The sequence below is a fragment of the Serinus canaria genome (genome assembly GCF_022539315.1).
Source record: "Serinus canaria isolate serCan28SL12 chromosome 7 unlocalized genomic scaffold, serCan2020 HiC_scaffold_29, whole genome shotgun sequence".
Lineage (NCBI taxonomy): Eukaryota > Metazoa > Chordata > Aves > Passeriformes > Fringillidae > Serinus > Serinus canaria.
In genome coordinates, this window is record NW_026108147.1 from 1,169,807 (window position 1) to 1,194,827 (window position 25,021).

Genomic DNA, 25,021 nt, shown 5'->3' on the forward strand with positions numbered 1-25,021 from the left:
AATAGCTATTCCTATGGATGGGCGTGTCTGAAAGCAGCAATCCCTTTGGACTAGGGACGGTGTTTTCAATGTGACACATCGGCAATACTCAGAGCTGTCTGTATTTGCAGACAGAAACGTCTGCATTCCAAAACCGGTTGCAGCTGGAAACTTGTCCTGTTTTTTTTCATTTGGGAGTCTGATCTCGTATTATTATATCAGAGTAGGCAGGAGGGAACCATGCAGGAGCAGTTGAGAGGGAAGAAATGAAAAGGAGATTGTTGGGAATTACTGAACTTGGATGCCTAGAGGTAAAATTTGGCTATGTTTGTGAGGCCCTGCCAGGTACAGCCTCCTGGAAAGTGCCTTCCTTAAGTTGGTGTAGGCTCCTGGGTAAGCCCAGCACCTTGGTTATAGGTCTGTTAGCAAACAGGAGGCTGACAGGGAGATTTGCATTCCCAGAGATGCCACGTCAGCCAATTCAGTCTCGGTAGCTTTGTTGTAGTGAGAAAATCTGGCAGGACATATCCCATCACATATGCACTGTAACAGAGCTGAGAGATGGCAGATCTTGTCCTAAGCCACAGAAAAGTAAACCTTTCCAGGTTTCAAGGATCCATTTCTGGGATCAGGAAATGCCTTAAACAGACAGTGGCAATCAGATTGACAATTTGGCATTCTTTGGGGAAGAAGGGTGGCTACAAAAAATGGGACATTAAGAATAACCTTTATCCTTTTTAATGTGGTTGCAGAAAATAAAGTAGAAGGAGAGTGCAAATGCATTGTTGCTCCTTACAGATGCTGTTTCCTGTTCAGGATTCTGCTTTTCTTGCAACAGTCTAATGGGTCTTTACAGAGAGGTCTCTGCACCTCTGTTCCTCCTGGAGGCATAGTCACAGGCTAAAATCTCTAATTCTTATAATCTGCTCTGTGCACAGAGCTCTGTTGCTCTGTGATAAACACTAGATAAGCGTACTCAGAAGTAACAATATCCACTCCTGTGGTGTTAGAACTGTTGCCAGCATAACAATCAGAGAGCTCCCCTACAGCGTGTACAGCCCTGACCTGAGGACTTTGTGACATTTGGGCTTTGCTATGACTTGGTTTGGTTGAACAGTCTCTTTTCAGTCACCCATTTATGGTTGTTTTTTTCATTATTTCCAGTGTTAGTAAGTCATTGCTACAGCTGGAAAGGATCATCTTCAGTGTTTGCTTTGCTGTGAACAATGTCTAACATGTTTACTACAGTATCATTTAAAGCATTATCTTGCTGAAAAAAAATGTACATGGCCTTGCTAGATACCAAGTTAGCAAATAAAGGAATTGTAGGTTACCTGGAGAAAAAGTGTTCCAAGTTCTGTGGGTAAGACAGGTTGAAATGAAAATTGGGTTGTTTTTTGTCAAACTTAATGTTAAGCTGAGAAACATGTGTTCTCCAGACATGAAGACTGTACAAGTATGTTCAGGTAAGAACAGCCATATAAACAGAAATATCTGTTTTTAAGAAGAGATAATTTTTTGCAGTTTTTCATTCCCACTGCAAAATAAAAGAACTTTTAAAGGAGTTGAGCTAACAAGTCTTGTTGTATGCTTTTTTTCTGTCAAATAATTTATCTGCAACTTTCCATGTCTATTCCTGAGCTGGGATATCATTAGTCCTGTTATGTCTGCAGCAGCATCTGTTGCTGTGGAAGGGTGCTCTCCTCCAGGGATAGGCATGTTGTTTCTGCACAGAGCTGCATCACCCACTGGCTGGAAACCATTCTTCTGAAATAAATTAAAATACAGCCCAAAACTAGGGAGAGTGCTGATAGAGTGCAGAAACAGTTGTTCCTTTTAAGAGCAGCATCTGGTACTACTCTGGTAGTTTCTGGTACTCAGCTCCTGCAGGTAAGAGGCTTTCTGTTGATAACATGGTTGACACTTTTGGGTCTAGGATACCTTCAAAGAAAAGCATAGTGAGTTGTAGAAAACAGCCTCTGCCTTTTCCTAGACAGGGACCTGGACCCTTGAGCAGCGCTAGATTGAGGGACATTGCTCCTCTTGCTCTCTGAAATCTATTCTGCTCTGTGCATGTGAATCCCCTTCTTTGAGAGGCCTCTTGGCTATCCCAGGCCTGGCAGAAACAGCTGTGGAGATGTGTGATAGTGGCTAACTCAATGAATACAGCCTCTGCCAAGAACACAGTTACATCCTTGGAGCCAAAACTTAGAACCACCTCTTGTCAAACTCTCTGACACTTCCACCTGAGTTTTGTAGGCTGCCCTGCTCCCCGTGCCAGTGCTGGATCTAGTGCTGCATACCAAGGACTGGTGATTCACAGCTTGACCTTCCTCTGGGAATTCAGCCTTGGTCCCAAGGAGTTAAACTGTCACTTGGGTGGAGTAGTGGAAAGTATGTTCATTAACCATGTTCTATTTAAAATACAAAGCAAATGTAGTGGCAAGAGGTATCAGATGACAGAGACTGAGAATTGCTTTTTCTGTTCAGAGCCTGAACAGATGCAGGCCGGCTTTCCTTCCTCAGCTGCTGGGGTCTTCAGTCACTCTTGGAGGGGTTGGTTGTGCAGAGTATTTCTTTCCTTAGGTGAACACAAAACGCAAGAGCAAGCAGCCTTTTGTGAGGAGCACTCCCCAGGAACAGAGCTCTGAGTGATGCTTGTTGTACTAGTATGGAGGCAGAAGGTGAAAAATGTCAAAATTTAAATGGTTTTGAGGCAAAGTAAGAGGTTTCTCTGCTCTCCTACAGATGAGGCACCAAAGCTGTTTATGCATTTCCAAACTGTGCTTTCAGATTGGGTATGATTTCAATGGGATTTATTGATGAAATCAAAGCTGATTGTGAGACAGTTTAGTGTGTTTCTCAAAAAATCCCTTGTCATTAGGTTTCCAAATCATCTTGTTTCTTCATTTTCAATATGGATAAATAAAAAGGTTTATGTTGAAGCTGTCACTAGCTGAAAGAGGCTAGTAGCATTAAAGTATTTGCTTTTCTTTATAAATGACTGAATTATTTAAGATGTTACGAGAACTTGCAATTCCCAAAAAAGCCCGTGATGGAAAATTCACCCTTTCCTTTAGGGCCTTGTCCAGCCTTGGACTAGGCAGGTTCTGTGACCTTATGTCAGTGCAGTGTTGACAAGGCAGTGTGAAAAAGAGGCTGACAGCATATACATACATATAACATAATATACAATACATACATATATATATATATATACATATACACACACCATATATATATATATATATATATCTATATATATATATAATATATATGTATATATATGATATATGTAATATGTATGATATCTGGTTGTTGGTTTGGTTTTCAGGTGGTTGGTTTGGTTTCGTTTGCTTTCCCAACAGAGGTCCACAGTTTCTTGGAAAGAGAAGCTGCCTGCATGGGTGTATAGGCAGGATGTTGAGGGTGTGTAACAGTGTTTTGAGTCTGCTTATGTATCCTGCACTTTTTTAAATTGCCCTTTCAGGATGAAGTTTAATAACTCCTTTTTATTTCTTTTTTCTTTCCAGGGTTTTCCACATTTTGAGTGTAACAACCTCAACCCTTTGTAAGCTATCTGCTGGCAGAAGTCTCTGGGCAGGGTGTAATTCCCAGGTTCATTTGGCCCTGTGTGCCAGCATGGTGAGGGTTTAAATGGGAGATTCTTTGGGAAGCCTCAGAAAAGAGGCAGCTGTTGTATGAGCGGCTGTGGTTTATTCTGGTGCCAGCCACCCCCACTGCACCTGTTGGCACTTGAATTATGGCCATTTTGTGCATAGCAACTCAATAAGGCAAGGTGGGATTTTAATAGAACAGGCTGATACCCAGATGGGGATCAAGGCAGCTTCATGAACACTTAAGGAAGAGAGGAGCTCTCTTTATTTAAGGGCAGGGATGTAACAATACTTCCCTGAGCAATGGCTATTCCCACCATTGCTAAAGCAGGGCTAGTTGGCCTCTTCTTGCCTGGTGCTGGGCCTGTTCCCAATTACAGAGCATTTCAGGGTGGCTTTAACTTCTGATTGCTCTTTCTAGCTGTCCCTAAAGCTGTACATAAGGGCAGCAGTTGGGATTCTTTCCTGAGAGTCCTGCTCACCTGCTGTTGCAGCACTACAGAGGAGATTTTTCTGGGAAAAATGGCTCTGCACGGTCCCCTGCAGCAGGGCCACCCTGCCTGGTTTTGGACCTTGCCACCTTTGGAGCTGTTCTGGCAACAGATACCAGGTCTTCTCCCAAAAATGTTGTAAATGGTGATGCTGGTGATAGTGCCCTAATTAATTACTCCTCTTCCCAGACCCCAAAGAATTTTTCATTAAGATCAAGTCAAGTGATACTGGAAATGTCCATATTTATACTTTTTATAAAACTTTATTTTGTGGTATGCAATGTACAGGGAAAATGAATTAACTGCTGAATGCTGTTTTGAGTGGGTTTGAACAGATAATAAAAAAAAAAAAGACTTCATAGCCTCAAAGTGACCACAAGGATTTATGGATGTTTTATTTTTCCAATAAATTACATTGTTTCAATGCAAATAACATGGAAAGAGATGGTTGGGATGGATGGACCCTGGATGGTAGAGTTTATTCCATGTAGTTTGCTTCGGTAAAAGCTCGGGTTTTTTAAATGAAAGTGTAGTGACCAAAGGTGATACCCATGGATGTGCTGGTAAAAAAAGGGTGGGGTTGGAGTCATATCATCCAGTTCTATGCAGTTTCCATGTTGATGGTGACAGACTGAGCAAGAATTTCAGGCAAGTCTTGAGTGCCATCTGGTCTTTCTAATTTTGGCTTGTTCTGGGAAGGAATGGGAGAGTTGTGTTTGAAGTCAATGTTAGCTGGAGAAACAATTGCAAAATGACAAACTGAGCCCTTGATTTCTGTTTTGAGTGTTTGTTTCATACAGTTGGGAATGTGTATTTCCTTGGATAGAATAACTGACTGTTCACATAAGCCCACAAATTTTTTTACATTTTAAAGACAGCTGCTGTTTCGGGGTTTGTTTTTTGTGATTTTTTTTGTTTGTTTATTTTTCCCATCCTCTGGACAAAATAGTAGCATTTAAAGGCTAGGAGGTGGGGAGGGGTTGTTGTTTTTATTTCCCCTACTTGTAGGAGAAGTGCAAAATAATTGGGTACTTTTGAAGCCCTCTTTTGGTTATTGATCAATATTCTTCTGTGACAATATTATTCTTCAGATGAATATTTTGTTTGAAGATTATTATCTTCTCAGTAGCTCACGTGAGTATTCAGGCCACTCTGTCTTAACAGAAAGCTTCAAATTATTGGAAAGTGTTGCTTTGATTTCCATTTAAAAACAATCTCAGTTGTGCTTGTAGGATAAATGTCTCAGGTTACATTGTGTTTGAAAAATCTACTAAACATTAGTGAGTGGGCTGTGAACAGGAGCAAGGAACCTGCACTCCTGCTATCTTTGCTTTTGGACAACAGTCTCATTTATTCTTTTCATATTGTTGGTGTCATGGTTTTGTAGCCTCTGTTGGCCATGGGTCAATAGAAGCCTTTATGGATAGCAAGCAGATGAAGTTAAGTGTACAAATAAGAACATACCATTTGGTACCTGGGGAATTCCTCTTAGACTGACAGGATGTGCTTTACAAATGCTGTGGAAAAATACAGATATGCTAGTTAGAAGGAGCAGCAAATCTTACCTTGGGAAATAATCTAACAGCTATTAGTGAGCTGATAGCATTAAAAATGTGTACCTGATTTGATCTGATACCGTGCTAGAAAGTTTTAAGTGTTTAATGTTGTACAAATCAAGCTCTCTTCTTGCTTAAATGTGATAAGACAGTAGCTATTGAATACAATCACTGCAACTGCTCTACAGAAAATCAGAGATTTGGTGTTGACCAAAACAGCCTCCTCTGCTGTGGGTGAATGGGTTCTTTTGCATGGTGTGACTGCAGGATGAGCACATTGCCATAGCTGTTTTCACACACAAGGCATTTGACCTAACTCAGCTGGAGCTTTGTCTGATCTGCCTGAGAAGCTAAAAGTCCACTGAAATGAAACTGTAAGAGAGAGGAGAAAGGTAGGATGGATGTTGACCTCTTGCACTTACCCTCATAGTTGATGCAGCCATTTGAGTCCTCCTGACCTTTCATGAGCTCGTCTACTTCTTCTTCTGTCATCTTCTCACCTGGGAGTGGAGAGAACTTGTTTCATTCTTCCATACAGAACTGGGGCTGAAACCTACAGCTTTTCCAAAGGCTTTTCTTATTTTCTGAGTTAGTGAAAAAACACATATATGACATGAGCCTAATTATTTTAACTTTCTTTAGAAGACAGAGAAATATATGCATAGGGAATCTTGTTATTCCTACAGAGTAAAGAAATTTTTTACAGCACATCCTCTACATTTGTCCATTTGTGTTACGTCACTGAGATGTACAGACTTTTCTCTCTATTCATCAAATAACAGTCAGGATTAATATCTTGTCTGAATTTAGATGTCTTAAGCCTAGCCTTTTCCTTTGGTCTTTAGCAGGAACCCCAAAGCTCTGTTTGCTTTCTTTGTGGATTCAAGTTAGGAAACCCAAAGTCTTGTCTGACTTGGTAGCCTCCTACCTCTTCAAACTGTTTGGACCACCTTTCCTGCCTCTGTCATGCCTCCAAAGAGCAGCAGCTTTAGAAGTGCTTGCAGAGAGGATGATCCCTTACCCAGAGTAGCCAGCACGTGGCGGAGCTCAGCGCCCATGACTGTGCCATTGCCTTCCTTGTCAAAGACACGCAGACCTTCAACGAAGTCTTCAAAGGTGCCCTGCTCCTTGTTGTTGGCAGCTGCTTGCAGCATGGGCAGGAACTCTTCAAAAGTAATCTTCTTGGCATTCATCTCTGGGGAAAACCACCAGTTGTTACATGCTAGGTGTTTGTAAGTGTATTCCTTAGGCATATTTGCCTTTTCACAGCTCTTTGTAGCCTTTACTCTAGTGTTTGCCTCAAAAATTGACTGTTCCTTTCCAGAATCTGGATTCTCTTATCCTATTAGTTTTCACATACATCTGATTTTTCACATCCAGGATCCTTCTCTCATAGCTTTGTATGCTTGTGTGCGTGCTATCATTTTCTTTCAGAAATGAAATTTGCTATATGAGTTAATCTTTGAAAAGATTTGGGGAATGATGGAACTGCAGAATACAGTTAAACAAAAATCTTGAGCCCCAGCAATGGAGAAAAGGTAACCAGAATGGGATGAGGTGACTTAGACAAGATGCTGAGGTTGCTCATATGTTACTGAGCTCTTCAGGGTCTATGGGATGTGGTGGCAGAGCACCACATCAAAGTTTATTCTTTTGTTAGCAAAAGAATAAACGAAGTAAAGCTAGGAAAGTACATTGTTGAGGGTTGCCAATAGTAAATTTGTTCATGTCCACAATGGAGGTTTAAGAAGACCTCGCTAGCTTAGTCCATCCCTTTCCTCTATGAGCCAAAACTTGTAGTCCTCAGTGAGAACTTCCCCAAGTGTTTCTCATTTGGTTTGTTTTGGGGTTTTTTGGTGTTTGGTTGTTTTTTTTTTTTTAGCAAGGCTCCTAAATAAAATAATCTTTTTTTATTCTTTCTTCCTCCCTTCTGGATCTTTCCATTGCCAGCCTTCATCTGGGCAGCAACAAAATATCATAGATGGAAATAGATGGGCAGATATTTTTCATTATACAGTTGTTACAAAATCTGTTTTACTATGCAGCTATATCAAAGTCATTGTCAGTTATTGCTGGAATCACTGAAAGTCCTGGTATGATTTCACCTCTGTGTTAGTCCTCAATGCTTCCTGCTGGTACCAAAGCTTTCTAAATTGTTCCACAGAGTTGTCTTTACCAGGCCAGAGGATGGGAATAAAATTTAGCCTGTCTTAATATGGTTCTGCATGACTGAATTCAGGGATCTCCTGTTTCTAGGTCCTTGCTAAAATGAGGGGACTATATTTTTTTTTATCTCTAAAAGGGAGGAAAAAGAATTAAAAAATGGCTTTAGTAATAAATGACCAATGTATGCTTCAGTGTGCCCAGGTTTGTAGAAGCTTTGGGAAGACCATTCCAGTCAGCTGAAATACACAGGTGGGTTTCCAGTCCCAGGGAATGTCTTGGCTTATGCAGAAGTCCTTGCACTGGCAGGACCTGAAGAGCTGAGTATCAGTTGTTAGAAATGGACCCACAGCTCTCCAAGCAAAGGCTGGAGTAACAACGAGTTACTGTAATGGACTGTGAGGAACAACGAGTGTGTGCTATACCTACACTGAGCTGACACCCAAACAGTCCCTACAGAGAATTCTCCATGTCTTAAGCAGGTTTTCCTCTATTCCCCATCAGCACCGTTCTCTTCCAAAGGAATGAGTGAAATACTGTGTATTGTTACATAGTCCCCCTTGCCCCCCATCAGAGCCAAAGCTCCCCTCTCTCCTGCTGTGGCTATTGCTGTTGCCTGATTGCTGTTCCCCCATCTCAGGAGCAGCCCAAAAGGACTGTAGGGCACTTACCCTCTTTGCTGGGGTTTCCCAGAATTTTGTTGACCTCTGCATTTGTCGGGTTCTGCCCCAGTGCCCGGATGATATCGCCAACCTGGCTGAGGGTGATCTTGGCATCACCAGTCCTGTCAAAGAGGAGGAAGGCCTCCTTGAAGTCTGCAAGAGAAGAGCAACATTGAGCCAGGCAGCTCCCTACTGACAAAGATGTGAGCCTGCTGTCTCCTGGCACTGTTCCACTGACTCCAGGGGAGTTAGCCAGGGGAATCTTTGGCCCATAGTCCCAAGAAAAACTCCTCCCCTCTGACATTTTGGTTTCACTATTTTTAAACTTTTATATCTACCTTTCATGTCTTTCCTGGCTCTCATAGCCATCAATAGCTTTTTGATTGACCCTGTAGTTATTTCAAGGACAAGAAAAGATAAGTTCTCTACCAACAGTGTCATTCAAGAACAGGTTCCTTCACATGATGTAGCAGCAGATGGTAAAAATGTTGTTATCCACTCCACCTTATCTCTCCAGAGAACTGGGACTGTCAAGAGCCTAGCAGTGCAAAACCTTTGCCTGCTTCAGTGGGTTCTGCCTGCAATCCCAGCACCTCAACTACACAGTGCTAATAGGAAACTTGAAGGTGGATTTCAAATGCCTTTACTGTTGTTTTCTCTTAAAATTTCCTTACAATGTGATTTCCGAACAAGTTTGCTCCCTCTTTTTTTTCTATTCTTTGTAGTTTGTCCCTGCTTCTTACAGATGCATAAATATTCCACTTTTCCAGTGGAAGTACTCATGTGGTGCTTTTTCCTGTGCATTTCCAGTGTGTTCACTTTGCAGCTTCATTTCTTTCAATGCTGCCAAGTGATCAGTGTTCATTTATTTCCCCTTGCTGGACAAGGCCTTCGGGTACAGGCATTTCTGCTACAAAAATCAGCCCAGATAGTTGCCTTCATTGCACTGCCAGCCTTCATCTTCTGTCGTGAAATTCCATGTCAATCATGTTACTCTATTTTTTGTCTTTTTAGAGAATTTGAATAAAGAAGAGTGGCTTTAAAAGAAGAGGGGACAAAGATCAACTGAGTGGCCAAAAAGCTATTTTTGAGCCCCATTGCCACAAGCATCTTGGTTTGTGCTGTTGATCTCTTCTGCACTGCAGTGTCCGATGATGCTGTGCTTTAGCTCCAAGTAAACTGAGTAAAATGTCTTTTCCTTGGCCATGATTCTCATCCAGCAGCCACACAGGCTTTGTGTTCCACAGCCTGTGCAATGTTCATTCTGCTTTGGGCCAGGTTTAGGAGTAAGAAGCCACATTTCAGATCATGTCTTCATTCATCTTGTGCTGGGGATGTGATGCAGAGGTATTTATGGTTTTGCTTTAGTCTTCCTTGGACCACCCTGGAGTTGTTGCTGGCACCCAGTAAAAGTGCTGATACACAGTGTCAGCCTGCTGGGCTGTAATCTAATACATCTGAAACTAATCCTCATACTGTCTCATGGGAGACACCTATAACCCTTTGCTGCTGCCTCTCTTTCCTTCCAGCTTTTATTGCAGGGTATGAAATGATGGCCTTCTGATACCTTCCTGGTACCTCCAGCAGCTGAGATGGGTCTGTAGAGATTTACACCATATGATCTGATCTTTCATCTGCTAAATCAATGACATTTAGCAGTGAGGTATAAAACAATGCCACTGTGCTAACAGCAAAGCCATCAGGAGAGTTTCTCCATTTTGTAAATCCCATCAAGATTTATGTACACTGGGTTCTGAACACAGCTCCCCAGCTTGGAGAAAAGGACTGATTGATTTTTGTCTCTCAGGCATGCATTTCACTGCAATATAACTTTAAGTTTTTATTTTGAATTTTTTATTTTTAAGGGCCAGCCCTAGTTTATACCTCTGCTGGAGCAAGCATGTTTAAAGTCTGTCTGAGGATGGTACTACCCAGCTGCTGGTGCATCAGCCTGTGCAGATAGAAAGAGTTACTGAGGGTGGCCATATCTGCTCCTGAGAAAATTCTCCTTCTCTCAAGTAGTTTCTATTTGCTTTGCTGCTTGGTTCAGCCATTGTAAAGTTACAGCAGCTGGATGATCTAAAATACATAGGGAAGCTGAAAGAAATATTTTGCTTTCAAAATATTGTCAGCAGCTTTGAATTGAGCACATTTTTCCATAAACCCACCCAATCTTTTTGTAAAATTTTCAGAATCGAGAAGTAAGGAAGAGTCCAAATGACTTTTTTTTTGTGACCAAGAGAGTTTGGAGTGCAAGAAGAGAATTGTTACCAGTCTCACTTGCCTCTCCTTATTGCTTTGATGGAGAGCAGGCTCATCTTCACAAAGTTTAGGGCTCTCTCAAGACCTGTTTCTAGCTATTCCACTCCCTCTGAGTTTCTAGGAAATCCTTGCATCTTCCCTTCTAAACACTTTCTTCAGTCTACTGTATGTGCTGCTGATTTTTTGACATTTTAAAATATTGCTTAACATAGCCCAAATGCATCTCTTAGGCTATTTAAAACACTTAAAATTCGATTTCCAGGGCTTCAGGGAAAACTATTGTTCATGTCAGACTTTTTATCTCTTTCTAGAAGATTGAAACAAAAAATTTGGAAGCTGCAAGTTGCTTGTGAATCAAAGAATACAGCAAGATGCTCAAGAATTGCAGCATATCCACACCATTGTGTAAGCAGCAGTTTACACAAGTCACCTATTTGCTGACTATTTCCACGCTTAAAGAATATTTTTACAGTAAAACAGCCTTTGTTCCTCCCCTTCCAAAACACCTCCTGGCAAAAGTGACACACAGAACTCTTGCATCTTCTGTTCATGTGAGATTGCAAAGTCACTGCAGCTAAGTTAAATTTTCAGCCCACTTCCTCCTCCTGTTGTCCTCCTTCTGCCTATTTCCCCTGGGACTGTCAAGTTCAAAACCAATTTTCAGCATCCTTGTGAAGAGCCAGAACAGGAGCACAAGAGAAGAACGTTCAGTAAGTAGAGACAGTGTTTTTCCTCTTTGTATAAACTTCTCAGTTCAGACAGCAGGTAAAGAAACATCCAGATAAATTACATGTAGATCTACAGCCACCTTCTTGTTCAGCATAAGCCATCACTGCTCTGAAGTCAAGAGTGTGGTGATTTATAGCAGATGAAGTCTTAGCTCATTGTTTTATAAAAGTAAATTCTGAGCCTGCAGCTCTCTTTGAACCCGCACACATGTAAAATGTATCAGCTCTCTTGTAACTTACCATCCTGTTGCTCCTTGGAGAACTCGATCTGTTGGAAGGAAATCAATCACAAAAAATAGCTTAGGAAGGGGGGCTGGGGGAGAACCTGTGTGTTTTCTAAAGCATCCAGCTCAATCCATGAGTCATCTTCCAGAAGAGCAAAAAAGTGGCCTGTCAAATGTGCAGAAGTAATGCAGATAGCAAAAGAGCTGTTAAGGCTAGTGAAAATATTTAGGATTTGGTAGCCCTTTTGTTCCCCCTCCTGCCCCCTGGTAAAGTTTAAGTTTGATTTCACTTACCATTGATTTCATCAGCAGAGAAGGACTGCAGTTGAGGAGAAAAAGAGAGAGAAAAAAGAGAACTAGTACTGCTGAAAATGCACTGAGAGAAAGTAAATAGCATGAAGTACCTGAGGCTTTCACTTCTGTCTTGCCTAAAGCAGTTAGGCCATTGCAACCTAATCTAGCAACTTCCTGCATAAAAATGCACCAGTAAGTCTATTCTTAAAGTTTTCCTTAAAATCTACATCCCAGGGAAAGACAGAGCTGTGGCAAGAACCAACAAAAATAGAAAGTCTCTTAACTTAAAAAAAACTAATTAATTACCATCAGGTCCATTTACTGTTTTACCATAGATCCATTTTAGTTATACAATTTGAAGTACTATTTCCAACCAAGCAGCTCCTTTTTATTAACATAGAAATTAGATTATTCCCTTAAAGTTTACGTCTCAAATTAGTTTTTGATTGCACGCTGTTTCATAAAGTACTAATAGATGATATTTCTTTGAATAAAATATGATTTTTCCTCCCCACTTTAGCTGGTTGCATTTGATTAAAAAAAGCTTAGGAAATTGTAACCCTTCTGTCAGAAGCTGTGGGAGCTGCACCTCTACTGTTGCCTGGTTCAGAACCGGAGGCTAACTGGAAAACCTTTAGGTTTCAACAGGAAAACCTCAAGCAAAGCTAAACTGTCTTCTGGACTGTCCTTCCCCCACCCCCCAAGACCTAACATGGACAAGAAGCCCTATTTACTTCTGTAAAATACACTGGCTGGCTGCTAACTATTCCAGTGCACCCACCATGGTTGAGTTGGAAATGCAGAGCAGCAGACAGGCAGGAAGGATTAGCTGGGAGGTCTTGAGAGTGGTCCTGCTTCCCTTGCCTTTCTTCCCCTTATTTATCCGGCAGTGCTGACGGCATTGCCTGGATTAGGTGTCAGAAGGAAGAGGTCCCTCCCCTTGGCGAGTTCTTTAGCTTTCTTAGGGCAAAGTGACAGGAGGATCCATGTCTTGATAGACATCTTATGATGGCTATTTTTAGGAGGCTGAAGAGGGGCAGGGAGTGACAAGCAATAAGTTTGATTCATGTCAGCACTTTCTGGGTCCATACCATCAGGAGGAGATATTCCTTGTGAGACCTACCAAGACTTCCTTATAGGGAAGGGTTCTATTTCTCTGATAAGCTGTAGAGTCAGGAGCAGTGAGGGTGAGGAGCTGGCTGGTTCCACACGTGGCTTGCAGGATGTTTGAGATGCAGCTGAATGGTCTTCATATCCTTGCTGGGCTTTGCTCAACATGGATAATCCAGTGCCCAACATTAGATGAGTAGTACTGCTGCCTGTCTGCTCAAGGGGTTCCAGTTGTTGACACTGAGCAGAAAAGTTATCTGTCAACAGAGAAGCTGACAATCCTGCTGGGAAGCTCTTCCTCTGCACGCTCTGATCACATTTTCCAAACTTTTACATTTGAAAGGGAAAATTATCTGTGCAGTTTGGAACCAATTGTATTAAGTTAGTGGCTGATGTGTAGATGTACCCTCCAGGGCAGTGGGAAATCTGTATTCATAGGAGCCTGGGATCTCTAGGATACTTTTCCTCTGGGGCTTGGGTTAGGCAGGGCACCAGGGGGCTGAGTTTGGAGCTCCCAGGTGTGTATGGAAGTGGTGCTGCTCAGGTGTTTGTGAGTTGAGGCAAAGAAGAAGCTGTGATAGAAGCAGAGGACCCCAAAAGGCTTTGTGAACTGGAAGGATGACTGTTCAGGGTGGGGAATGGGGTACTTGCCTTTTGGATTGCAGGGTGGTCATGGTGGGCCTGCAGACAGGGAGCAGGAGGTAGAGGCTGCAGCTTCTTTAGTAGCAAAAAGAGCAAGGCCCACCATGCAGCATCCCCCAAGACCAGGTCAGATATCTCAGTGGATGTCATGACTTGTAAAAGAACTGGCAAACTTTTCTCCAAGCTTCTTCCATTCCCTGTTGCCTCAACAAGATCAAGAGTCATGAAGCCAGAGTGGGGACAGTTGTGTGACCACAGCAGACTCCCAGTTCTGAACTCAAATCCCCCTTTTAATTTCTGTTGGTTGCCCCTGCTAAGCAGTCACTGCTCCTGGTTCTCTAAAGATGAAATGTGATAGTGAGGGAAACCTTCTCCTGTAGCTTGCTCTTCTCCTGAAGAGAAGCATAACCTTTACCACTGTGTGCTTTCATTTCTCTGAAGGAGAGAATCAAATCCAATCAGATTATTTTACAGTTGTTTCTAAACTGAGCCATCAAATTAAATGGATTTGAGATACTAGACTCCTACCTTCTATTAAAAAAAGATGCAACTGCAAAGATTTTTCTGAGCTTGTCATTTTAGCTAAAAATACTCTGTTCAAACAAATTATTTGCAATTTTTTAGAAATATCTGGAAATGTACTGAGTATGAAAAAAGCTCTGCCGTCCATTCTTTGCTTTTGCTGGATTTTGGTGTTTTTTTGCTATTTGTAATCTCTTAGCCTGTGGGAACAGGGATGTGTTTACAGTGGTGTGGCTGCATAGAAAGGGGGCTGATGGTTTTGCCCTGGGTTTGCTGACATAGATTTAGAAAATGCAGAGCTCTGATTTACACTGACTGGGGCTGGAAATCAGGCAAGTGAGAAAACTTCTCAAGATCTTGGCCATCAGTCCCCATGCACTAATAGAGGAGCTTTTGAAAGTCTTTGGCAGAGCTGAAATGGTGTCTGAGTCAATGTAGTATGTCAATGTAGTATGGAATTTTCTTTCTGCCTTCAGCATGTTGTTCTCCACTGCTGGCAACTAGGAAATGTCCCCTTGAAAACAGATTTGAATTTTTAAATATTTTTGTTTTGGTTTTGTTTTGGTTTGGTTTTTTGTTTTTGTTTTAGGGAAAACTTAGACTCCTTTTCTTGACCAGGTAGGTTCTATATTTGGCTACAAACATAGAACAAAACTCATTCCAAAAGATGCCAAGCAGAAAAAAATTGCAGTGCATTTATCTTGGGCATAGAAAACAGATACCTGGATTAGTAATTTGGTTTAAATGGGCTATCAAATATTATCAGCTGAGAGGGGTCAACATATGAGCTGATTGTCTTTTGACCATATGGGAGTTTGGCTCAGAGTTCAGATGAGGAAAAATTAGTGCACTGTATCAGCCTTTCATTTTAATACTGATCCTCGAATTGCATCTCACTAGACAGAGTTTGACTGGGAAGGTAATTCTAGCATGGGCATGTTGCATTCACTTAAATTAAGAATCTGCTCTAAGACAGTAGATCTGTTGGGAGGGTTCAAGTGTACTTGCTTTCAGTAAGGGCAGCTACCAAATGGCCTAGATGAAAAATATTTCAAATATTCCTTAAAAGAAATGAAAGGTGAGATTTCCAATTCTAAAAGGAGCTTTCAGAAAATTCAAAAGGGACAAAGAAGTATTTTGCAGTGATCTGGTCTTTGTTCTGATCCTGGCAGTGTTCTCTCCATTCTCAGAGGGCACTGAGTCTTGAGGCTTTAGGGATGATTTTGATATTTCAGGGAGCTCAGTTTAACAAAAACTGAATGCCCCACCCCTAGCAAAAAGAATGAAAGGTTGGAGCAACTGCAACACACAGGGAAGACCAGAACTAGATTTCTCTAACTTCATGCAGCCCTTATTTCTGGGCAGAGTTGTTATCCAGAGGGCTGTCTGTGCCAAAGAAAAAGGTGGTGTGTTTTGAGTTTGGTTTTTTGTTTATTGGTTTTGTTCCTTGCATTGTCTGTGACACTTTCCAGTAATTCTCTTGCCAGAGGTATTTTGAACAGGTCCCAGTTAAAGGGTGGGGCTGATGGGGTTGTATGCAGCTCTTTTTCACCAGCTAAATGGAGACCCAATCCACAAAAATTCCCAAATTATTAACAAAGTTCCTGATTGCCCACAAATCATTGGTTTATGTGCCTTAGGGCCCCCAGCTTTGCAGTGTGATGCTGTGCTCACCTCTTTAGGCTGGGGGCACTGGGACTGAGCCCAGCTGTGCTGAGGGGCAGCTGCCTTGTGCTCCCTGTAACTCAGGAAAAGTCTGCACAGGATGAAAAGCCCTGGACAAGGTGCTGCTGGGAGTTAAAGCATTAGGCTGCTCCATTTGCTTGTTACCTTTTGGATGAATGACAAGAAGTGAATCATCTTAGGAGTTTATTAGAAAATCACCAGCTATTTTAAGGTGCTGTCTCTTTAAAAGAGACCAAGACATATTGGAGATCTTGGAAAATCAGAGAGGAGAAAAACTGAGATTCTCCTAAGATACTTATTGTATATTTAGCCTTCTATTCAGGACTGGAGGGGTTTTTTAATATATTTTTTTATGAAGTTAAGGTAGGATTGTGCCTATAGTTGTTTATATGATACCTGCTCTCTATTAATGTCTGCTCCTTGGTTAATACAGCTGCACATCTTTTCTAGTAGATATCACTGAGTGCAGAATTACACAGGTTCCAAACCCCTCTGAAAAGCAGGTTGTTATTTTCCCATCCCTCACCTCAGTTCCATAACTTGTGCAATCAGTGCCACAGGTTTTAGAGAGGCTTCTTCTCAATTAAGTAAGAATTAACAGCTTGATGGGTTTAGCTTCCTGCCATATGAGGCAGAGAAACATTAGAAGAAGAAGAGCTCTTGAGAAACTGAGGTCTGTTTTGAGAACAGAGCTGCCTAGAAATACAATTGAAGAAAGACTAAAAACAACCCCCATTAACACAGGAGAGAAAATTGCATGTATGAGACACTATGAGATTTGAAAGAATACTTCAGAAATATCTCTGAGTTTAAAGGACTTGACTGCAGATTAATTTGACCTTTTTCCTAAGCATTTTGTGTAACTTTCCAGTTTACAGCTTTTTAAAACGTCCCAGTTACTTTGCAGCTGTGCAGAAACTTTTGGATGAGCCTTGACGTTTAACTAACGTGCCCTTCTGAAATGTCTGGCTGTGATATGTGCTCTTGCTGCACTCTTGATCACATTTCTTCAGCTTCAGGGGGGAAAGAGCCTTCAGCTGTGCTCATTTGTAAACATGTCCCATTTCTAATTGCTTTGTGCTGGAATGTGTATAATCAAGGGGATAGGCAAGATGTGAGGCTCTGGAGCTCTGCTTTTGGAAGGATTTCTTGTTTTAACATGCCTCCCAGTGGCACTGTTAGAGTATTAATGAAATTTAAACCCTTGCTACTTGACATTTAAGTGCTCTGGGGTAAACCAGCCAGCTGAAAGTGCTTCTTGGCAGTGGGTATAAGATGTAATAAAGTCTTAGTGAAACAAGGGCAAATTTCCAGGTTGCTTGTTTCAGATCTCCTTACAGAGAACTTCTTTCTCTGCTTGTCATTGGCTAAATTTGTCACCTTCTTCTTGCCTTATGTAAGATTAACTCAGGTATCTGGTTACTATCTTTTACAACATCTCTGTGCTCTGAGGGAGCCTAAAACAGTATTTTAGAAATATTGTGGGGCTGTTTTGATGGGACTAAGGCTCTGCCACATAACTCCTGTAAACACTTGGAGTTACCCTGTGAGTTCTTAAAATGTTACATTTTGTGTGATTTGCTTTCCACTGTTTCTACCAGTCTGCCATTCACCAGAGCATCCAAAGGCTACAGGTATTCTTTTAAAATGCTGCTAAAGGTGTGAATTACTAAGAATGGATCTTATTTAAAGAAAAAAAGTCATTATTTTTCAAACAATTTTCCCAGTTAGCAACATTAGGGAAAAATGCCTACTAATATATGTGGGTAGTCTCTACTTTTGATGGGCTCCTTGCTTAGCAGCAATTTAGGAAGGCAAAGCTCTTCTGAAAACTTTGTAAACAAAACTAATCTGTGGGTTTTGTGTGTAGTTTCCAGCAGTGTGCCCAGGGGATGTTTGGTGTGCAGCAGTCCTTGTCCAAGGTGCCTCTCCTGGGACACCTTTATGCTGTGCCTTGCCTCTCCTGGCTTTGTCAGCAGCATGGGCTGTGACCTGTCAGTGGTGAGGGCCACAGAGTCAAGGGCTGGGGCTGTTCTGGGCTGGATCCTGGATGGTGCTGGCTCAAAGCAGTAGCAGGAAGCTGATCTGGATGGCATCAGAGAGGCACCTTTACATCTCTTAAGACTGGATTCATATTGACATTTGTCCCCTTCCTACCTGTAAGGACACTTGGTGACCTTGTCTAAGAGACACCCATCCTAAGGAATCCTTCTGGAGTCATAGCTGGAGAAAGATCAGGCACAATTTGAAGATCTCAGCCAAAAGTTTCAAGTAAAAACCTGCTCTCATATAAAAAAGCCCTCAGCACTTTTGAGCAAAGCCACTGTTGACATTCCTGCTCTCACTCCATGGCTTCATGTAGAGTTTGTCTGCAGCACCACAGCTCTCCAAGTGCTTCAGCTGACATTTGCAGTGCTGCTTGCCCTCTAGCCCAGGAGCTTTCTCTCAGTGCATTTTAGTGAGTTGCTCTCTCTCTCTGATTGTATCCAAAGCAATATCTCTTCAGAGATGACCTACTCAAGTAGTGAATGTAACAACAAATAAGGATGATTGGAGAAACACTTTTTACTGCCTTAAGAGCTCTGCAGTTAAAAACAATCACAGGCTTGCTTCCATGCAACAGGCATCATCATCATCATGCATCACACAGTTACACAAGATTTTAGCAAGTCTTTACTAGTTGGTAGCCTTTAACTGTTTTTCTTCTAAACATTTGGGTGTCTGATCTGCAGTTGGGCATGGCATAATTGATGTCCTGGGATTTCAGTCTTGAAAATTCAGTCATAGGAAGCCTTGTGTACCCCTGAACCTCCCTTCCAGTGTGGACTCTTGCCCAGTGGCTGTCTGTACTCAAGAGAAGATACTCAGCTGTATCCTTGAAGTGAAGGACCCAGTGTGACACCAGACCAGGGCACACTCAGATCACCACCTGCACAGTGGCAGCCTGTAAAGCACTGCCCTCAGCACCTTCAGCATTTGCATCCCAAACCATCCTAGTTGATTTTTTGAGCCTGGCCTCTGTCCAAGGGCTGGTTGCACCCTTAGATTTCCACCAGAAAACCAACATACTTTTCTTATTGGTAATAGGAACTAAGTTATGCAGATTTGTGCCATGGGAAATTCATCCATTCCCCACTGCCTTAGTTGCAAAACCAAGCATGAGACATCTGCATCATTCATGTTTCATCCCAATTGCTGCAGAAATAGACCCTCAGTAATGCTTTTTATGAGTTAAACATTTCTTCTCACTCAGGCTTGTGTGGGAGAAGAAGGTTAATAAAACACATAAGCTGTGTTTTTAGGAGTGTCCTGGGACACGGTTTTAATTGCAGAATTCTTGGGGCGGGCTCTTAAGAAAAATTATCTGTATGATAATTTTGATTTTAATCATGGTTGGTTCCTAGTGATGGCTCTCAGCTGCTTCCACTGCCCTGTTCTCTTCTCAGTTATTATTTAATCTTTAACTTTTGTGCCTATGCAAATCCAAGACATGTTAGTAATAAGGAAAATTGGAAGTATACATTTGGTCTGGAAAGGCTTGTGCAAAGATTGAGTTTTTATGCTGTTCCCTGAGCAGAGGGAAATAGGTCTTCACATTTCCATTAAAGAGCAAGTTCTTCATCCCTGCCTTCACTCTCTTCCTATGGTTGTTATACTGTAGCCCAAGGTGAGCTGAAAGGGCTCAGTTTAGAGATTTGAGTCTACCAGTGTTCCTGTTACTCAGTTTTATAGTCAATAGATGTTGCTGACAAATAGAACATCCTATATCAGCTGCTGTTGGCACTAGCAAACCACAAAATATTTACTCCAATTTGGTTAATTTCAAGAGATAATAAAGAACAGAGAAGAGTCAATGGTCTGTCACAACTTTATCACAGCTTCTGATGGTGAGAGACAAACCCAGCTTGAGTTCTCTTAAGGAAGGAGGGAAAAAAGCACCAAAGTTGCAAACTGTGAACTCCAAAAAGTCCAGAAAACCAGGTTCTCTGGAGATGGGCCAGGAAGGGCATCTGAGTGGGGAGGTACCAGCAAGAGAATACTACTCATGTTGTAAACCACCACGTTTGTTTTGGAGGCAAAATGACCTGTAATGCCAGCTAAGAATGAAGTGCACACCCAAATGTGGCTTCTTTGGCTGCTGTAAGCCCCACTCTCCCCTCACCCACCCCAGCTGTAACAAGGGGCTAGGATGTGTCTTTATAAAAGCTAACAAAGCCTTTCTGTGTGTTTAGCTGCTGTGTGGCTCCCTGAATCAGTGTGGATTCAGCCTCACATTCCCAGGCACCTCTCTCAAGCTCTGGCATGGCTGCTAATTCCCTGAGGAGGGAAGCACAGCCCAGTGGATGCCCTTGTTTAAGTGATGTGGGTTTTGTCTCCATGGCTGGTAAATCACTGCAAAGAGCCCTGGCTCAGGATTATTCACTGAGTCCCAGACAAAACCTTCGTTTTTAAGTACTCCCTGCCTCCAAAGTTGTGCTGGAACTTTTACCATGCTGAGACTTTGGTGATTGAATGGAAGGACTGAGAAATAATTGAGGGACTGGGCTAAGACTCAGAAAAATGATTCCTGACTCTGCCACAGATCCTGGACAAATTACTTATAACCTGAAATTGTTTCCCTTCACTGCCTCAACTCTCAAAATAGGAAAAGGGGTAACAATCCATGGTGGTTAGTTGGGACCCTGGAAGAAAATATTTTGTCTGGTATCTTTCAAAAGAAAATCTCCCTAAATTCTATCTTTTTTTAATCTGTCTGAACATGACAGAACCTGGAGAGTTCTCTCTGTTCCACCAGTGTATATTTCTTGCTGCTGTTCCCTTTGGGTAAAGGAGTGAACTGCAAAGATGCCTCAGAGTGCAATTTGACTTTTTTAGCTGATAATATATTATTATTTATGTAAAGATAGATTAGCTAAGTTCAATGGAGTTCAAAATTCTATTTTCTCCTGATTAACTGGACATAGAAAGCTTTCAAATCATATTAAGTTATTTAGCAGGAAATCTAGCTTGGTTCCCCATCATCTAGTGCAATGTGAGGCCTAATCTAATTTTCAGACAGTATGCTCAAAACTTGTGGGTTTTTCATCTATTCTTCCAAATTCTAAGTATTTCAAAATGTCTTTTTTTTTAGCTCTTGTCAATGGCTTCAGCTTCAATCTTATGAGAAGTTACATACTTTTTTAGAAAAATACTGACTATAGATTGGGAAAATTAAAGTAAACTTGGAGAAATTTCAATAAATGGCTTAACATCTCAGGACTATATATATTAAGGTATCTGAAATACAATTCATCATGTATAGGTCTTATTAGAAGTCTTTGTCATTCCTTTACCCATAATAGGCATGATTCTTTATGTAGAATTTAGCAATTTGGTCCTGGGACCAATCAGCTTGCCAGGTAGGTACAGAATAACTATTTATAGTCCTACTCAGAGAAACTAGTCTGCTCTTCATCTCTTAAGTGCTTAGCCTCCCTCTCCTCTTTCCCAAGTAAAGAATCTCCCAAAATGGAGGAGTTTTCTTCAAAGGGTCAGGGCAACAGTTAGTGATGTTGGTTGGCATGCAAAATCTGAAGAGATTATGAGAACAAATGGCAGTGCAGGCAGAGGGAAACCTCCAAAAGATTCCTTCTCTTTGTTGCTTTCAATTTGCAGCAAATTATAAATTCTCAGCACACATATAAGGATGAAAGGAAATCACTTGAAATGCCTCCATCCATGGCTTTCTTGCTCATGGTCTCGCCAATGTTTGTTGTACAGTGCAAATGAAAAGAAAATAGGCAAAACTGCCAAATCTCTCTGGTTTAAACTGTTTTGTTCCTTTTAAAAATAAGTCATATTGACCTCAAAGCACATGACCAAAGGGTCATCAGGTGGTTCAAAAATTTGGAAAAGAATTTTAAACTATAAAAGATGGGGGTTTGTACAGTGCTATGGGAAAACATTGTTTTTCATGTTTCAATAACCCCATTCCTGTCCTCATGTACCTACTTTAGGGTATTTTAGGGTTTTTTTGTTGTGTGTTTATTTTAAATTTCTCTTCACCAAACAGGCGAGACTGGTACCAGTTGGGCAAAAAGTTCTGAGGTCCACACTCCCACATACTTTAGTCATCCCCAGGCTTCTCTCCCTTGTTAAATCATGCACCATGCCTTCCACCCTACAGCATCTAAACCACTCCAAAGCTCGGGCAGCTCAGCAAATCCACGGGCTGAGGTTACTCATTCATTTCCCTGCAGTCCCCAAACCGGAACCGAGCTCAGGCCAGGCTTCAGTGCAGCTCTCAGCCAGGACTCTGAGGGGTCCCCTGGGCCCCCTCAGCACGCTCACCCCTTTACCTTGATGCTCTTGAGGTCGATGGCAGGTTCTTTGGGCTTGGCTGGTGCTGGTGCTGGTGCTGGTGCAGGCGCAGGCGCCGGTGCTGCGGCCGCCGCTGGTTTCTTTACGTCCTTCTTTGGTGCCATTTTGTGTTGCTTAAACTGGAAAGTAAAAGTGCCCTAAAAAAAAATATGTTTAAAAAAAAACAAACCAACCAACCAAACAAAAACCACTGAAGTGATTCCTGGGAGAGGAGCAGTGGTCAGAATGAGCTACAGCCTGTACCCTGGAGGTGGACCCGATGTGCTAAACCCTGTAAGGGCATATATATATTTCACTTAGTGCCTCATACAGTCCTGACACATGCAGCTGGATTGGACAGCCGATAATCAAGGGGGATGTCATTCTAGCTAGAGCTATAAATGGAATATAAGAGTTCAGGGCTTCAGGAGATCAAGGGACATTTTCCCCTTTAAAACACAGTCCACCTCCCTGTCTTTTTTATGCGTGCAAAGGAGAGGGAAATATAACAAGGCCAGTTTCAGATCTGCTGTTGATCTGAAATTTGGATATGGATTGAACGGTCGTTTTTTCATCAGAATTTTAGTTCTGCTTAAGTAATAAATCTTTCTTTCCTTCCCTCCCTTCCCCTTTTCCCCCATGCCTGTGTAGTACTCCAGGAGGATTCAGTTTCAAACAGTAATTTTGACTTTCATGGCTGGGGAGATCATATTTTTCCAACCCCATTAGCTTCTCTCTTTACAGCCCTTCTCTCCTCCTCTGCTTCCTTTTTGTTCAAGGAAGTGTTGCTCAAGCAAAGGCTCTGGGTGTTTAAAAATAAAGCAGACAAGTACAGAAAACACCGCAGTACCTTCAGCCAAGGCATCTCTCCCTGACCTGACCCTGGGTGCCTTTCAGCTGTTCTTACTTTTCCTTTCCATCACATTAAGACTGAGTTTAAAATTGAAAACAGCTTCCTTTAATCTTTTTCTTTGATCTTCTTTTTCCTCTCCTAGGGTTAAGCTGTGCCCTAATGGAACAGAGATCAGCTGGATGTTATCTTCCCACACTGAAAGGTTTCCCTTTGTAATGTATTTATTTTTGTAAACTAGCCATCAGGCAATGGAGGCACTTCAGTTTTCACCTGTTTTACCTGCCATCCTCTGTCCCTTGTTTATCTTTCTACCCCTCAGTCTCCCAATGGATGTCCCTGCTCTCCAAGAGATACAACTTTCAGGAGAAGGTGGGATTTTTGTTTTCACTAGACTTTTTCCATGACAGCAAAACAGCTTCTAACTCTTTAAACTTGATGATTTCCTTGAGTCCATATGATTGAGATGATTGCTCCTCCCTTGTCTAGCAATCCCTCTCCTATTTACTCTCCAGACTCCTGAAGTTTTGTGCTAGTAAGTGCAAGGCTTTTGATGGGGCCATGTTTCTGTCTCATGAACTATAGGTGGAGTGTTTTGTACTTAAAAGTTAAAAGCTTGAAGACCTGGACATCCAAAATCTGGCAGGATATCCAAGCACTTGCCTTTTCAGTTAATGTGTTTTTTTGGTAAATTTACCTTCCTAGCTAAACTTACCAAAAATATGTATACCAAGAGGAGGGATGGAGAGTGGCTAAAGGTGTACTTCCATGTAGATCATGCTCAGATCTCTTCTTTGCCACAGCCCATGACCTTGAGCAAGGGGCTTGTTGGAAGTTGAGTCATCCCTTTTGAATCAGTAGATCTCAGTAGTGATGGATCTAATTTGAAGTCTTGGCTCAGTCTCTGCTTTGGGGAACACAGACTAGGAAGGACTTTATTTCCCATTTCTCTGCCTTTAGCCTGTAATGTAGAAGCTCTGCTGGCTGCCTCCAAGATGCTTTATAGAGGGATTCCTGCTCTGCTAAACTGTCTGGGAAAGAGTTAGCATGGACTGTGCACTGCTGCTGATCAGCAGGAGCCTGTGGGCTGTCATCCCCAATGGGGGCATCTCCAGTGATTCTGATGTTTGACATTGCACAAACTAAACTTCAGTGAATCCCAGGGGTGTAACTTGCATGGAAATAGTCTAAACCAACTTTTATGCCTCACTGCACCTGTGAGAACTTTCATTGCAAGAAAGAATTGGTGATGATCCAATAATTTCTATGATCACCTGTGATTTGCAATATAATAAGCCCAAAAGCCACCACCAAACATATTTTTAAAGGAAGAAAGGATCTTAGGAATGAACAAGCTTAGTGGGTTTTTTGCACAACTGTGGCCTGTGTGATAATGCAGATGTGTCTGGATATGCTTCATTCTGCCAGTAAAGGTGGTTTTGTGATGTGCTGACCCAAAATAATTGTATATGGATTGGCTGAGAAGACAAAACAGGTATGGAGGAGGAGGAGGAGGATAGCAAGTCCTTCTTTCAATTGCTGGGTTAAGGATTTGGATCCAGTCAGTTCTCTGTGTTGGGACAGGACACCACAGGTTTATCTGCCTGGCAAGCCTGGATGTGTCCCAAGACATTTCTGGGAATCCATCAGATATGTCCCTAGGGAGCAAAGTCATTCCAGGTGATGCAGAGATGAGTCCCTGTGGCATACAGCTGTGTCAGGAGAGGGTTAGGTTGGGTATTAGGAAAAGGATTTTCATTCAGGGGGTGGTCAAGCACAGGTTCCCCAGGGTAGGGGTCACAGCACCAAGCCTGACAGAGCTCAAGAACTGTTTGGTCAATGCTCTTGGGCACAGGGTGTGATTCTGTGCGGGGCCAGGAGTTGGACTCTGTGATC

The 25,021-nt window shown here is 42.0% G+C and overlaps 1 protein-coding gene across 2 annotated transcripts; it reads right to left on the bottom strand.

Annotated features, from left to right (window-relative positions):
- Positions 1-4,451: 4,451 nt before the first annotated feature.
- On the bottom strand, positions 4,452-22,555 carry MYL1 (myosin light chain 1). Of its 2 annotated transcripts, none has more exons than XM_009088183.4 (7): positions 22,275-22,555; positions 11,699-11,726; positions 8,478-8,621; positions 6,665-6,838; positions 6,066-6,143; positions 5,552-5,604; positions 4,452-4,778 (listed from the first exon to the last, which is right to left on the bottom strand). In XM_009088183.4, the coding sequence occupies exons 1-6, from the start codon at positions 22,398-22,400 to the stop codon at positions 5,576-5,578; spliced, it is 579 nt and encodes a 192-aa protein (XP_009086431.1). In that variant the 5' UTR covers positions 22,401-22,555; the 3' UTR covers positions 4,452-4,778; positions 5,552-5,575. The 2 variants fall into 2 exon arrangements, with proteins under 2 accessions (XP_009086431.1, XP_009086432.1); XM_009088184.4 differs by lacking the exons at positions 11,699-11,726; positions 22,275-22,555 and adding exons at positions 11,977-12,001; positions 12,758-12,852.
- Positions 22,556-25,021: the final 2,466 nt, after the last annotated feature.

Excerpts from the sequence above, each read along its gene's own strand:
- MYL1 (XM_009088183.4), bottom strand. The coding sequence starts at position 22,400 with ATGGCACCAAAGAAGGACGTAAAGAAACCAGCGGCGGCCGCAGCACCG. Across the intron at positions 11,727-22,274 it reads TCGACCTCAAGAGCATCAAG|ATCGAGTTCTCCAAGGAGCA; the intron begins GTAAAGGGGTGA and ends TCCTTCCAACAG. Across the intron at positions 8,622-11,698 it reads CTCCAAGGAGCAACAGGATG|ACTTCAAGGAGGCCTTCCTC; the intron begins GTAAGTTACAAG and ends CTTCTCTTGCAG.